Source organism: Colias eurytheme, chromosome 25 (genome assembly GCF_061535395.1).
Source record: "Colias eurytheme isolate Ceu_HAF_F1 chromosome 25, ilColEury1 Martin Lab GWU primary, whole genome shotgun sequence".
Taxonomy (NCBI): Eukaryota; Metazoa; Arthropoda; class Insecta; order Lepidoptera; family Pieridae; genus Colias; species Colias eurytheme.
The window spans coordinates 7,174,791-7,190,501 of NC_143004.1; the positions used below are offsets into that span (position 1 = coordinate 7,174,791).

Consider the following 15,711-nt stretch of genomic DNA (forward strand, 5'->3'; position numbering starts at 1 on the left):
ACTTGATATTTGTTTAGTGGTACGGTTAACAAAGAGAAGAAAACGAAACATGGAGAACTAACCATATTCCTTATGTAGGTACCTATTTAGTTAAAGATGGATCATTTTATGTTAAATCATCTCGATATCAACTACGAATTAAAATTGAGCTCTTTATCATACACGATTACTGATAATGTTTAGCTGAAATGAGAAAAAATGCACCCTGTGGAAGTGCTTGCGATTAGATTCCTGGTTTTATTCAGATAAAAAGTTGTCAGTGTATTTTGACGTAATGAGTAGGTACTTAATGACAAAATTCCTCAAAATTCTCAGATTATTTATCGATAGCGGACGGAGTACCTTGGAGCACTCATGCAGAGAGTTTATTAGATTTACCTGTATGTTTGTATGTGACCGACTCACTCAATTTTAACCCACTATACGAGCAGATTTAGACCGCCTCGCCTCCTTGGTACAGTGGTTGACGCGTGAGCGTAGCACCGAGGGGTCCTGGGTTTGATTCCCGATGGAAACAAAGAAAAAAAAATGTCTTGATCTGGTAGGACACAGAAGGCTGATCACCTACTTGTCCCTAAAGAAAATCGATCAGTGAAACAGATGTATAATGCATCTGCCCCTTACCCCACTAGGGGACATGGGACTTCACTATACGAGCAGATTTAATTCAAACTTAATATATCTACCTACTTATAAAGAACCGGAAACAATACAAAATTTTCACGAGTATAAGCGTGTTTTTTAGTTTTATTACGATTACTAGCGGTCCGCCCCGGCTTCGCCCGTGGTACATATTTACGTTTTCTCTACATAAGAACCATCCTCGTACTTCAAGGAATATAATAAAAAAAGAATTATCGAAATCGGTTCAGCCGTTCTTGAGTTATGCGCTTACCAACACATTTTGCGATTGAAACACATGATCGTTTTTTTTTCTTAAATAGATTTTTCATTATAGGTAATTAAATGCATTCGAAATTCGAATGCTATAATACAATCTGTAGGAATTTTATCAAATATTTACGAAGGAATGTTTTAAAATATTGTCCAGGCGTATTTAATGCAAAGTAGTTAACTAGGTAAATATATTTTTATTACGGAAGCCGAATAATTTTTGCATTCCACAAAGTAAACAATTTTTTTAATTTGGAAAAACCATTTAATGAACCACAGACTACAAAATATAATATAGCACAGATTACGATTAAACATTACTTACGCTGACAATCAGTTTTCCCGCCAACTCGTTTGCATGAAGTTGTGGCGCGTGATAATTAATTTAATTTAATTTAATAAATTATGATTACAAAGTTCATATTATCATAATGATAAAATATATAGGATTTGTTTGGTGAGTGTTTTTGGAATATATAAATTAGGATTTTAAAAAATAAGGATAGGTATGTTATTTGGAAGTATTAAATAAAAATTGCAGGTAGAATTTTTATAAATTGACCTAACTACTAACTTTTATCACAATAATAGATAAGGTTAATTTAATAAGAATTTTGAAAATAGTTTTTCTTTATTCTTGTTATTTTAAGTTGTTATTTGCTTTAATTAAAAATTATGTTTACAAAGCTGTGCGAAAATTAAATACCTACTTACAGCGACAATAAAATTAATAATCATTATATAATATATTATTGTATTTTAGTCTAGAAGGCTAGGAAGTCTTAATCTTTTACAATTTACACAGTTTAATGATGTTAAAAATAACAATATCTAAGTATAAATTTTATTTACATATTAGTAGTTACCTATTTATTAGTTAGGTACCTACTTATGATAATTACTGAAAGAATTGCGTTTACCTAGTTACATCATAATAATAAATCATCAAAATAGTTTACATAATAATATTTAAAGTATCACGGAATAGATAAAAATTGTAAGTACGATAGTCGATAGATAACATTTAAAACCAGTTTGTTAATTATTATAATCATAATTTGATAGTGGATTTGTATACTTATCTAATGGTAAATTAAAGAAAATTCATAAACACGTTTAGTTACGAATTTTATTTTCAGATAAGTTTAACTCGTGAGTCGCGAGATTGCAGTGTTTAGATTTTTACTAAAAGCTGACAAAATAATACTCTATATTTTAATATAAATTTATAATAAATTTCTAATAACCATGCAATTATTTTAAAGAAGTTGTTTCCGTTTCTATAATAATTATATTATAATTATTAATTATAATCTATAATGATTATTTAATAATTATATTATAGAAACGGAATCAAATAAACAAATTATTTCGATATCTAGCAGGACGTAGGTTTAAAATGAGATCAATAAAAATTAAAAATATGGAAATACTAGCTGAATTATACAGACTATCACTGTCTTACCACAATAAACTTTAGACAGGGTAGGTATATCTAACTTTAAGCGCGGGTTCTCTTTAATCTGGTTTTGACGTATTTCACATAGATAATAAAGTGACAGATCTCTGTATTAAAGTTAGACTGTGTTCAAATTGTTTTGTGGTTATACCATTAAGCATAGCATTAAGTCTATCTTCGATATACGATATACTTCGTTATACCAATAAGTATCCGATTCGTTACACAGAGGTAAAAAACCAAATAGGTAACCTGCGGCAGGTTTTTACAATTACATATTTCTGATTATATTATTAATTCATTGTTAATGCAATTACTTACATAATATAAAAGTACGGAATGTCGATTTTGCAAGGGCAACATGTAGGTATTTGTGATTCATAATATTATATACTTAGGTAAAACCCACATTAGGGTTCCATTTCATACCTTTTTAGGAAGGAAAGCAATTTTTAAGTTACTTTTTCACTTAAGTATAGAAAAGTAATATTTCTATTATCGACTCCTTAGAAACTACTAACCTAACTAGGTACTTTGATTTTTACTTATGTTCTATCTTGAGTACATAGGTACCAAGTCAAATTTTTTATTGGTGGACACGTGCGATGAAGCAAAATTCTTTCGATAATTCATATCTAATCAAATAAATATTTATCTTAATCGATGCATCAAACCATACTCAATGTCACTAAACATCATGATAATATATATGTACGAATAAATGAAAGTAATAAATGAGTACATATACATATATGTAGTACCTACCTAAACACCAGTTTCTAAAGACTGTTCCAAATTAATTTATTACAGTTACAAAAAAATAGGCTTTTATACAGAACCCTCTGTTTTTAATGAGTTCAAACTTGATATACCAACATTTTTTGAGAGAATGGCAAAAGACAGAAGGCGAACCGTTTTCCGCTTTCGTTATTTACATGCAATTTTGACGTTTTCTTTTGATAATTGGTAAGTGTTGATAAACAATATAAACTTATTAGTTAGTAAAATGATTACCTAAAGATTGTTGTGTTGTGGTAAGTTTTCATATAGGTAGGTACCTATCTTTAGATCCGTATGGCATGGCAATAATGTTAAAATTGAAAATGTAATTTCCTTAGGTAATTTTCACACTTGATTAAAATATTACATAATACATATTATATTTTATTCATTTATTACCTACCTGTTAGCAGTTAGACGATTTGTAAAACATTATTTAACTCACTATTTAGTCAATAATACATATATAATTATATAATATGTGAGAGAATCATAACAGAGTAGTTGTTATGTGGCTATACCTTCCTATTATAATGTACTCTATTGTGTACAACATAATGTCGATATTGAATTGATATGAAATGCATGGGCTTACGGGCCATGCTATGGTTTATATTCCTTGAGTCAGTAGCTCGATGATATAGTCTCGGTACTACCATCGACCGCGCAAGGTGTGCGCACTGAGTCATTATTTAATATTATTTCACATATCTACCTAATTATAATTAATTATGGAGAGTTATTTAAATTCTCCGACAGCAGCGGTGGGATCGGCACTTATTACCCCCGATTCCAATACGAATAAGACTTTGTTAAACGGTGCAAATCTGCAAGTGAGTGAAACGAGTGATAGTGTTAGTGAGATTCAAGAAGATATAGCTAGTGTTAATGAGGTTCGAGAAGAACCACAGTTTTCACCAATAAATCATGAGAATGTTAGCACAACAACGACAATGTTGTGTGTGGTTTTCGCAATCATCATGTCGTGCGCATCCCTGTTAAAAGAAATGGCAGTTACACTTTCCCGAAACGAAACATTTTGTTTCCGGGTCTAACGCATAATTAAGGAAGGTAAACTATAATGATGTTTACAAACCGATGTACGACCCGAATGATAGCGAGTTTACGGCAGCATAATGGTGTAACGAAAATACCTTTTTCGAGATATGGTATGGTAAAAAAGTGATCAAGTTTCAACATACATCGAGTAGTCCACTACAAAGTTGGCGCTAATTGACCGGCTGCGAACGGGCTGGAACTACGCGAATATAGTAAATTCGTGGTAGAAGGTATTGCAGATGACAAGGTATGATCTGATTTATTATGATACACGCCGATTGATTTTGTGGGTCTTGATAGACATTTTGGCACAAATCAATTAAAGCGTCGCATGTTGCAAATTGTTTGCTATAACTGTGTGTTTACATGTCATTACAAACGTGACGGTAAATCTCGCCTATGAAACAAAATCAGTTAGTTTAATCATTAAGAATAACAAAGGTCCGTTGAATATTTAAGAAATAGTACAACAACGCACTTATAGTCATAAATTTGGTCACATAGAAGAGGTTTGTTTTTCTAAGCTACGGGCGGCACGCTCTTTAAGAAACAATACCCTGTTAATGTGTGTTTACAGCACGATACTCTGCTTACAGTCACAGATGTTGCCGGCGTTAAGTTCAAGTGCCTTATTGACAGCGGTCCGATTGTTTTTTTTTTCCTTTGTAAAAGGATAGCCGCGGATAACATGACCAGGCCTCTAGAGTTTGTATACACTCGCGTAACAAGAATTGACACTGTATCAACCTATTCATTCGCCCGTACAACATTATACCTATAACTGTTAATGATGTAAATATTATGAGCTTTGGTTGTTGTAGACTTTCGAGTACTTTCGGGGATGAAGTAACAGGTTGAGATGTTTTTACTAGAGCCGGACGTAGTTTGATTATGAATAACAATGGGAGTCAAATTATTCGTGAATTTAAAATAAAAAATATTTGTTTTTGCGGACAATAATATTGAATTTATAGACGCGGATTCCAATGATTTTAATTATGTTCATCCTGTGTGACCCATCATTGAAAGTAAAGCACGAACATTGTGAAATGGAAATAAGACTTGTGAATACAACACTAGCACAATCTATAGTTCTTTCAACGTTTATAAGGCTTTGTAATGCCCTTGTTGTTAACCAAGGACTAGATAAATTATGTGACTTTATAGCTACTTTTTATATTCGACGATGTTCTCGAGTTTTCAAAATTATAAGAGGTTACATTCTTTTGTTTAAGAAGAGTATTGAGAGTCTCACTTGATCAGAATTTTCATTTAATTGGAATAAATGCAAGTTGCTGTTGCAACATTGAATAGGTATCAACATTGAATAGGTAACATCGAACGGTAGCTTCATCAGATAAATAAGAGATATTTATTCGTGAGGTATTGTAGGGTGATTACTCCTAGCTTTTCTTAAGTCTTAGCCCCTATTGTATGAAATAAATAAAAAAGACGTAAAAGTAGGATTGGTGCACTTCGCATACGGACACCCACCCTCCACCCACCACCCACAGAAATTAACAAAACAAAAAATAATGACGTCTGCTTCTTTATTAACGATTTTTGGACAAATCTCGTTGTTGAAGTACACACAGATTCCTGTTCAATAAATTATTATGGTTCAATTTTCCTACAAGAAAGTAATGATCAACTTAAAAATCGAATATTAAAATCAAAGAATCACTGACACAGAAAGTTGTTATCATAGTTATTGAATAGAGTTAAAAGGTTTAAGAAGACCTCAAGCATAATCAATTAAGCGTTAACATTTTAAAATATTAACAGATTAAAATAGTCTCAAAGCATTATGTCATAAGAAAAAGATTTTCTCCTCGTGTTCATAGATAATGGGCTTACATACAAGCTTTTGATTTCGATGTCGGTACCTACGCAAGGGTGCAAGAATACCGCATGTAGATTTGATTAGTAGAAACTAATTGTCTCCACATAATGTGCAATTTGGGCAAAAATAGTAAAGATTCGCGACATGTGCGATGAAATGACATTATTGATTTAAGTTTAAGGTTGTCACATACGATAAAAAAAAATGCCTGCTATATAAACTTCTTGTTTTGTTAGGTGCAAATGAAGTGTTATCATTCGTTTATTGATACAATCATTTCATGATTATTTGAAACATTTAAATTTGGAAATCCTGCAAAAATTTAGTGTAATTTCGTTAGAACGTACATTGATCGTTTTAACATCGCAAAGTTAATAAAAGGCCCTCTAGAGCTGGACAGTCGACTGAACATCCGATAGAAAATGTGTCAGAGCCACTTCATACATTACAATCGATACAAATGGCATTTACGAGTTTAAGAAATGCGCATTGGTAATTGTTGACGCATTTACTGGTAAATATTGTCACCTAGCTCCTGTTAAAAATGTGTCTTCACAAAAAAAAGAGCATGTTTAGCGCTGTGTTTTTGTTGTCTTATTTAAGGCGCTGAAAGGAATAGTAGCCGATGAAGCTACGTCATTTGCAGGTAGAGAACTCATAGACTTGTGTTGACAGTGTTCTTTTGAATTTTACAAAATTACAAGCGGGATGAGTCGCGCTAACGGGTTTTTTTTAAAGGTTTATGTCTGTTCTTAAGTTCATTGTTTCATTATCGCTGAAAATCATGAACGTAGATATTGGCATTCTACAATTATTGGCAAAATTCAACTTACTTTGAATTGTATTGTATGAAAGAAACGCACAGCACAGGCGACAGCCCATTGCAATTGTCTATAGGCAGCAAGTCCACCGTGTAATAATGTTTTAGTACGAGTGTCAACACTTTAGTAGTTGACCTATTTGAAATAATTAGAAATAACACAAAAGTCAGGATGGACGAGCAATTGCACGTCTATAAGGCTCGTATCGGTAACGCATTCTATTTAATGTTGATGATTTTGTGTTAGTAAGAAAGAAAAGCCGATTGTAACATCAATGTTATTTTACTTGTTTTGATAGTCATTTATGATTATTGAATCGTCTGAAGGTAGACTGTGACAATGTGATATCGTCGGCAGTGGCAAATGATATGGAAGTCAGTGCGACTTTAGAACCGGGTTCAGTCTTCGTAAATTAATTACCTATTAGTTGTTACTCTGCCCCAATTGTGAAGTGTTGTTATTATACCTAGTATACATCAAGTTATAGGTGCAAGGTGGTTTTGTGTATTCCTGTAAATAGTGTCACTGGATGACGAATTGATGGCGTGTTCTACGATGTTTATTACTGACTTAGGAGAGAAGTTCTCCAGTCCATGCAAAATAATCTAAAATTTGCGATAACGAGAGGTATCGAATCGAGTCTCAAACTGGAGGCCGCAGTTGGAAAGTGAGTCAATGAATGAAAAAAAAATGTAGTCCACAAGTTACTCCTTACTTCCAGTAACTTCCAGCCTGGCAGAGATTGCTGTGTGTGAGCAATAAGGCCGCATATTGTGTAAAATATTTTTACCTTATAAGTCTGTACTAGATTTCCTTACATTGTTTTGTACAATAAAGTATTATTAATAAATAAATACATACTCCGTATAATTTTATTTTTGTTTTATTTTATTATTTTTACCTATTTATTCCTTTGGTTGTTACATAGTTCCGTATAGTTGTAAGTATTACACAAAAGTTTCATAACACACATGCACACCACAATTTAATAGCTCAATAATAGCTCTGTGTTTGACATAGCAAGGCGTGTATGTCATATTGTACATTGGAAGCTCCGCGCTTCGTGTAGTTGTGGGTAGCGCTTGCGCTCCTTGTGATCACAGTACATGGCAGGCTCCGCGCTGCATGTAGTTCCAGATGTTATGGGTAGCATTGCGCTCCTTGTGATCACAGTACATGGCAGGCTCCGCGCTGCATGTAGTTCCAGTTGTTGTGGGTAGCTTTAAGCTCCTTGTAGTCACAGTACATACGAGGCTCCGCGCTGTATGTAGTTCCAGATTTTGTGCGAAGCATTGCGCTTCATGTGACTACAGTACATGTCAGGCTCCGCGCTGCATGTAGTTCCAGTATTTGTTCAGAGCTCTACACTTACAATATAATACACACACACACACACCAATACATGGCAAGCTCCGCGCTGCATGTAGTTCCAAATGTTATGGGAAGCATTGCGCTCCTTGTGATCACAGTACATGGCAGGCTCCGCGCTGCATGTAGTTCCAGATGTTATGGGTAGCATTGCGCTCCTTGTGATCACAGTACATGGCAGGCTCCGCGCTGCATGTAGTTCCAGTTGTTGTGGGTAGCTTTAAGCTCCTTGTAGTCACAGTACATATGAGGCTCCGCGCTGTATGTAGTTCCAGATTTTGTGCGAAGCATTGCGCTTCATGTGACTACAGTACATGTCAGGCTCCGCGCTGCATGTAGTTCCAGTATTTGTTCAGAGCTCTACACTTACAATATAATAAACACACACAATACATTCAAAGCTTCGCCTTTAGGCGACAGTAGCAGTTGTTGATATCGCCGATGATGACGTCGATGATGAGTAATAATTTGTGAGTCGGTGTGAAAAGTTACAAACCGTGAAGGGAAAAGAGTTTGAATACAACAAATGAAATAACAACGCAGTAAGTAATTTGCAAAATTACTTGTCGAATTGTTCGCGCGAGAACGCGCTCGTTGTCAGAATGGCCGTGTGAGAGAATCATAACAGAGTAGTTGTTATGTGGCTATACCTTCCTATTATAATGTACTCTATTGTGTACAACATAATGTCGATATTGAATTGATATGAAATGCATGGGCTTATATTCCTTGAGTCAGTAGCTCGATGATATAGTCTCGGTACTACCATCGACCGCGCAAGGTGTGCGCACTGAGTCATTATTTAATATTATTTCACATATCTACCTAATTATAATTAATTATGGAGAGTTATTTAAATTCTCCGACAAATATACAGTAGCACCTCGTTAAGTCGAACCTCGATAAGTCAAAAACCTCCAAATCTCGAAAAAATGTCTTGTTCCCTTCCCTTCAAACCCGAAAACCTCTATTACTTGAAATTTTGTCCCTCTGTTAGTCGAAATAATCACCGAGTCCCTCCAAGCCATTTTGGTACATATTTTCACTCTATAACTCGAAAAATCAAATTTGACCTCTGTATCTCGAACATAGCAACGTTTTATTTTACAACCAGTACACTATTGTTTCTTAGAAAACATTTTAGGAGTATACGATAATTAATTTATGCCTCACGAAACACGTGTTTGCGTTAAGTATCTGATGACGAAATTATCGATTCAGTAGCTCAGAAAACCGATACTAATGATTAAGATGACATAGAAGACGTGAATAGTACATGCGCTCCATGGGTTTCCATCAAAGAGGCAAGAACCGTATTGAATACCTTACGAAATTTTATAAAGCAAACCAGTATCTTTGAAAAAGAAGAATTTTCTGCTCTTTATAGATTATAAAATGCTAGAGAACAACCAAATTATCTAAAGCAAAAAAAATACTGACTTTTTTAATGCCATATTTTTCTATTTTAAAATGATTTGAAATAATGTTGATTTATAATAAATAAAAACATGTTTGTGACCTCTGCAAGTTGAATTTTAATTTATTTTACCTCTGTAACTCAAAATTGATAAGAATAAACCTCAAACTCTTTATGTCGAATCAAAATCCGCCTAAGTCGAATTCCTCCATAAGTTGAAAACTCTATAACTCGAATTTTTTGGCGTCTCCCTTGATATTCGACTTATAGAGGTGCTACTGTATATAGATTTTTTCAGTCTTGACAATGTGACTATAACTACCTACATAAAATTTTCATGCTTACTTATCGTAGGTACTTATATACTTTTAACTTATAGCTATAGCTTTCATTAGTTTCACCTGTATGTTTGTATGTAAGCGACTCCTTTAGACTCGATTTTAGATAATATCATAGACTTCAACGGACAGATTTAATTCAAACTTTGTGCACATATCAATGATCCGTGACAGTACAATAATTTAATGAGATTCAGCATTTTTTTGACTATAGGTACTTATATGAAACCTACCTACTTATTAAACACACTTAAAATATCACATAACCAACCATTCATTTCGATGGACAAATCCTGAACATTCACATCTTTGAACAAATATTTTTAAAAGTATTTTTATAAATATCGTATGTAGTACAGTTTACTTTCTCCAATATTTTAATTATGTGGTCATGTTCAAGGTTCCGGTTGTTATGGCAATCTTGTGCATTGACCTTATTAAGCTTTCGTATGATTAATTATAAAATTAAAAATTAAATTATAAAGCATTCAGTATACCTAATTGTTACGAGGTCTAAACTAATAGGTACTTATAACATATCTAATGTAATTAATTCATTATTGAATTATAATACTTATGCTATGAATTTTAAGCGCTGTTTGCTATCAAAATATTATGATTATTCGCAACTCATTCTTGTCATAAAATTAATGATAATATTTCAACTGCTATTCTTATATTTTATTCACATGCGTTGAATCCGAAAAAAAAGACAAAAGCGAGTTGCGTAGGTACTTAACTACTTTTATTTTAGTTTATATAGCAAAATTGGTGAAATAAAATAGATGTATGTTTTCAGAGCACAGTGTAGCTCACATAGTGTTGCATTCCTATGTCATAAATTGGCCACAAAATTTTCAGGGATAAAATAAAAGGTCGAGAACAAAATTCTCCAAAATGCTGAAATCCTAATATGTAAAAATCTAGTTATCATTTTGCAAACATTTTCAAAGACATACCTACAAGGTATAAAAGATCGAAATTAGCCTTTGGTATATCGCCTAGATATACCTAAACATCTATTCGGAGCAGATAATCATGATGTTTTTGGTACTGCACCGAAAATTAATGTGAATCGACCTTGATCCTTTACAATTACAAGGCGAATAGTGTGTATAAGTATTATTTATTAACTATCGATCTCGTCGCAAAGGGAGTTATTTTCGTAATAAATAATCTATCGAGAATTGATAACACAACTATTCGTCTTGGCATTAAATATCGCGTTTAAATAACTGTATTATAATTTACATTGTTAATTAAATGAAAATATGATAATAAAATTTAATTATAAATTGTGACAACTATCGAGCATACCTAACTATTGGATTTTGGACCATATGATATCTATAACAAGCTTTCTTCCCGCAGCTTCACTCGCGTGGGCGCGGGCGTGGTAAAGTAAAATTCCTAGAGGAATTAAATGTTTTACCGAGATAAATTAATGTAGCCTATATGTTATTGTCTAGCATTCTATCTTCATACACAAAAAAAAATTCTCTTATTGTGATTTGAATTGAGAAGACATGATTAGAATTTATAATCTATACCTATACTAACATTATTTAAAAGCTGAAGAGTTTGTTTGCTTGCTTGCTTGTAGGCGCTAATCTCAGGTACGGATTTGATTTGAAAACTATTTCACTGTTAGATAACGAGGAACGAGTCTGTCCATGTAACGAGGAAGACTATAGCTATATATCAATAGGAGCGGAGCAATGCGGGTAGAACCGCGGGGCTAAAATAATGCATTCGTTAATTACCCACTATAAATAGGATTTCACGGTATCTTTATATTCATTGTTCTCAAATTATTTACGAGTAACAAAACTCTTATCCCATAATATGATGCTTTATTATGCAGTAGATTTGTCTTATTGTTTTTATTTTTCTTGTGTGCGAAATCTCAAAGTAAAGCTTATTCAATGTTTATATATGTATTTGGGGAGATCTATTTATAATCATAACTACATATTTAGGTATTATTGAGTAATCTGTGGTATACTTAAATGTTGTATTTTCTTAAAAGACGCTGAATAATAAAGATATTATATTTATTTAATTCAAGTAATCTTTATAGTGGAGGATTGTAAGGTGTTGTCATCTGCTAAATGGAAGATACTTTTAATTAATTATACGTATCTATTATTGACTAGCTGCGCTTCGCGGTTTCACCCGCGTGGCTCTGTTCCTGTTGGTCTTAGCGTAATGGTATACTTATAGCCTATAGCCTTCCTCGATAAATGGGCTATCTAACACCGAAAGAATTTTTCAAATCGGATCAGTAGTTCCTGAGATGATATGAGTATTTTTCGAATTTTAACAAAATAAAAAATAAATAAAATAAAATAAGAAGTTAAATTTCAATAATTTTAAATTAGCTACAAGTAAGGAATGCGTCATCAAAATCGTTTCATTTTTAAATTAAACGTTAATTATAGAAAATACCGGCATGTAGAATAACCAAATAATAAAACAATTACTTATAACGATAAAAAGAGTCCTTGATTATATTTCAATATACTTGAATAAGTTTAAGTTTAATAGTTTCAAGTATTTCCATGAATTCATGGAGTTAATCATGTTTCTATATTTCAGTGCGCTAGTCGTGTTGGCGGGAGCAGAGCGGCGATTTCCTGATGGTTTTAAATTCGGCGCGGCCACAGCGGCTTATCAAGTTGAAGGCGCTTGGAATGTTAGCGGTAAATACAGCAATAATAATAATAAAATTCTTTATTTTTGCCTTCATAAATCAGTCGCATTTTCGTTGTGAAGGACTAGGTAGTGTCTGAAATAGGTCGTATAAAATATATCTATCTATACTTATTACTTAATATTATAATAAAAGAATGATCATTTGTTCATTTAATTGATCATTTAATCCGAACAAATCGATCGATTTTAATTCCTATAGCCTATACTATAATATAGTTATTGTATCTTTACCAAGTACCTAATGAAGGCTATTTTATCCTGAATAAACTAGGGGAAGTTACAATACGTAACTGTTAGAGGTGTTGTTAACATTAATTCCTAATTAAGGCATAAATATAAATGTTTAAGTACCTTATTTACTTATTAAAACTATATATTGTATCTATTTTTAAATGTATGTGTCCATAATAAACGTATTTCTTTCTTTCATTAAGTTTTCAGGGAATGTAACGCAAATCCTGTAAAAACATGTTTCAGGATGAGTTGTAGATATTATTATTTGCATGTGTATATAGGTAGATAAGTTTGTAATATTAAGTATGGTCGTGATAATTTATTTATTTATCATCATTTATCTTCCTAACCGTTGAATAGATTTACATGATATAAGATATCGTTAGATTCGTCTTGATAACCGAAGTATTCTTATAAAAACAATGTGAGAAGATAAAAATGAGATAACAAAGCAAAAAAAAAAGACGGGTTGCACTCCGGGAGTGCCGGCAGAAGTGAAAACTTGATTATTAACGTTGAGCATGTTTGATATCCATCCGTCTTCGCTTTTTCGATCAGGTCACGTGTCCTGACGCGAGTTTAAGATTTTATACCCATTACAGAAAAAGTGCTCAACGCCGCTAAAGAAGTTTTCACTTCTTTAGCGGCGTGTGTCCCTTCAGACACATAAAACTGAAAGAATAGAATAAATTCGATCACTCGGGCGGGTCACGAGTGGCTGAGTTGGTGAGGCATCCGCCCCGGAATGGCGCGAAAGGATGCGGGTTCGAGTCCCGCCTCGTGATCGAATTTTTTCTATTCTTTATAAATTTATATTTATAAAGCATTTGAATGCCATAAAACCAAAAATATAAATTCAAGTTTTCACTTCAAAAATTCGCCCGTGGCTTCGACGCGTTGTCAAATGAAAACCTCCATAGTTCCGTTCCCGTGGGATTTACGGGATAAAACCTATTCTATGTCCTATCACAGATCTCTATACCAAATTCAAAGGCTTAGGCATGAAGAAGAGACGGACAGAGTTTCTGTCGCATAATAAATTATAATGTTAGTTAGGATTGAATCTGTAGACTGTTGGTAACGGTAATGTAACATAATAATTAATAATATGTCCTGAAAGTTCAAAATTGAAGTCTTTAAAAAGTCATCTGCAATAATAATTTATTCAGTTTAATTATATATCTATAGTTAAAATTCATGTTTGTTATTCATATTATAACTATATAAACTTCGTATGACATAAAATATATTCATTGCACCTAATTGTTTATTATTCTCCTTGTTATTCCGATGTTGGATAATAGATACCCATAATTAAATTAACTTTAAATATTGATATTATAAAGTAGTTTAGCTCGTACAAGTTATTAGATTTCGATTACATTAATTAGTAATTACAATAATTACTGTCAACGTTTGATAAGTTGTGTAAATAATGCTTAGAAATTAGAATAAATGAAAGTTTTATTTTCCTTTGAATAAATTAAAATTTTCCTTATTTTTGTTCATTTCTTTAATTTCCTTATTATGTTCAGTAAAAGGAAACGATCAATGTGGAGTATAAGTATTCTTTGTCATGAATGTGGTCTTTGATTTTTTTTTTGATAGAATAAATTTATGTCAAAATTAAAGAGCAGTCAGGATTATATAAAATACTAGTTTTGCCCTGCGGTTTTAACCACATTGCTTCGTTAAAATTGGTCTTAGGTATCTGGGTATGGGCTATCTAACACTGAAAGAATTTTTCAAACAAACAAACTCTTCAGCTTTATATTATTAGTATAGATGTAGAATGGAATAGGGTTTTCTCGGAATTGTTCATAGAGCTCCATTATATTGATGCTTTTACCTCAAAAATTCAAAACATAATCCTACTATCCTATTCTACTTTCTAGTATAAATTATTATAAATGCGAAAGTTTGTGAGGATGCAGGATGTGTGTGTGTTACTCTTTTCACGCAAATACTACTGAACCGATTACAATGAAATTTAGCACACATATAGAGGGTAACTTGGATTAACACATAGGATAGCTTTTATCCCGGAAATCCCACGGGATCGGGAACTACGCGGGTTTTTCTTAAAAAAGGCGGGCGAAGCCACGGTCGGAAATCTAGTAACTAATAATTCGGTCGGTTGTTGTTAACGCCATTGTTAACGCACGCATTCACGCGCATCGCTGCGTGGTGCGTCACAGTGTAATCGTTTACGTTGTCACTGGTTGTGTGGTAATTTGAGACATTGTTTATTGCTTATTAATTAGATGCAATGACTGATTGGTTGCAAATTACTGTTTAAAATATGATTAATAAAAAATATTAATCTAATTTCTTTGATATTGCACGTGAGGGTGCAATATCAAAGCAAGCAAGCAAAATTTATTAATGTTTATTGTTTTCTTATACTTTCATGTGTATTGTTTATTGCGTCAAGCTGTACCGCAAACTTCTATGTAGGTCTTCTTTCAGGCATCAGTTTCTGAACATTATTATCTACGTTTTTTAGTATTATAAAATTGGGTAACTACTAATGCTGTGAGGAAGAAGATGACTATTCCTATACCTATATGAATCAGTCAATCCTTAAATGAGTGTTATTTATGGATATTAAACACATCCATAAATAACACTCATTTAAGGATTCTCATTAATTTTTACTCATTAATTTTTTAAAGTGAAACTTTTATTACATCGTCTCAAAATGTTTGGTCTGTGTAGCGCATGTCGCGTGTATCGCGGCTGCTGAGTAGGTATACCTACTCGGCAGCCGACCGTCACGCGAA

General features: G+C 32.8%; 1 protein-coding gene across 5 annotated transcripts in view; it reads left to right on the top strand.

Moving 5' to 3' along the window:
- The first annotated feature begins 1,237 nt into the window (after positions 1–1,237).
- The window catches only part of LOC149897740 (myrosinase 1-like), a 412,925-nt gene continuing 398,451 nt past the window's right edge, over positions 1,238–15,711 (top strand). For 4 of the 5 annotated variants that reach the window (XR_016458173.1, XM_090116367.1, XM_090116366.1 and 1 more), the window contains exon 1: positions 12,549–12,681. Coding sequence is in view for 4 of the 5 variants with exons in the window: in XM_090116367.1 (XP_089972493.1) it covers positions 12,549–12,681 (133 nt within the window). In the remaining variant the exon portion in view is untranslated. Of the gene's footprint in view, positions 1,352–12,548; positions 12,682–15,711 lie in introns of those variants that run through there. The other variant, XM_090116365.1, reaches the window with a different exon arrangement.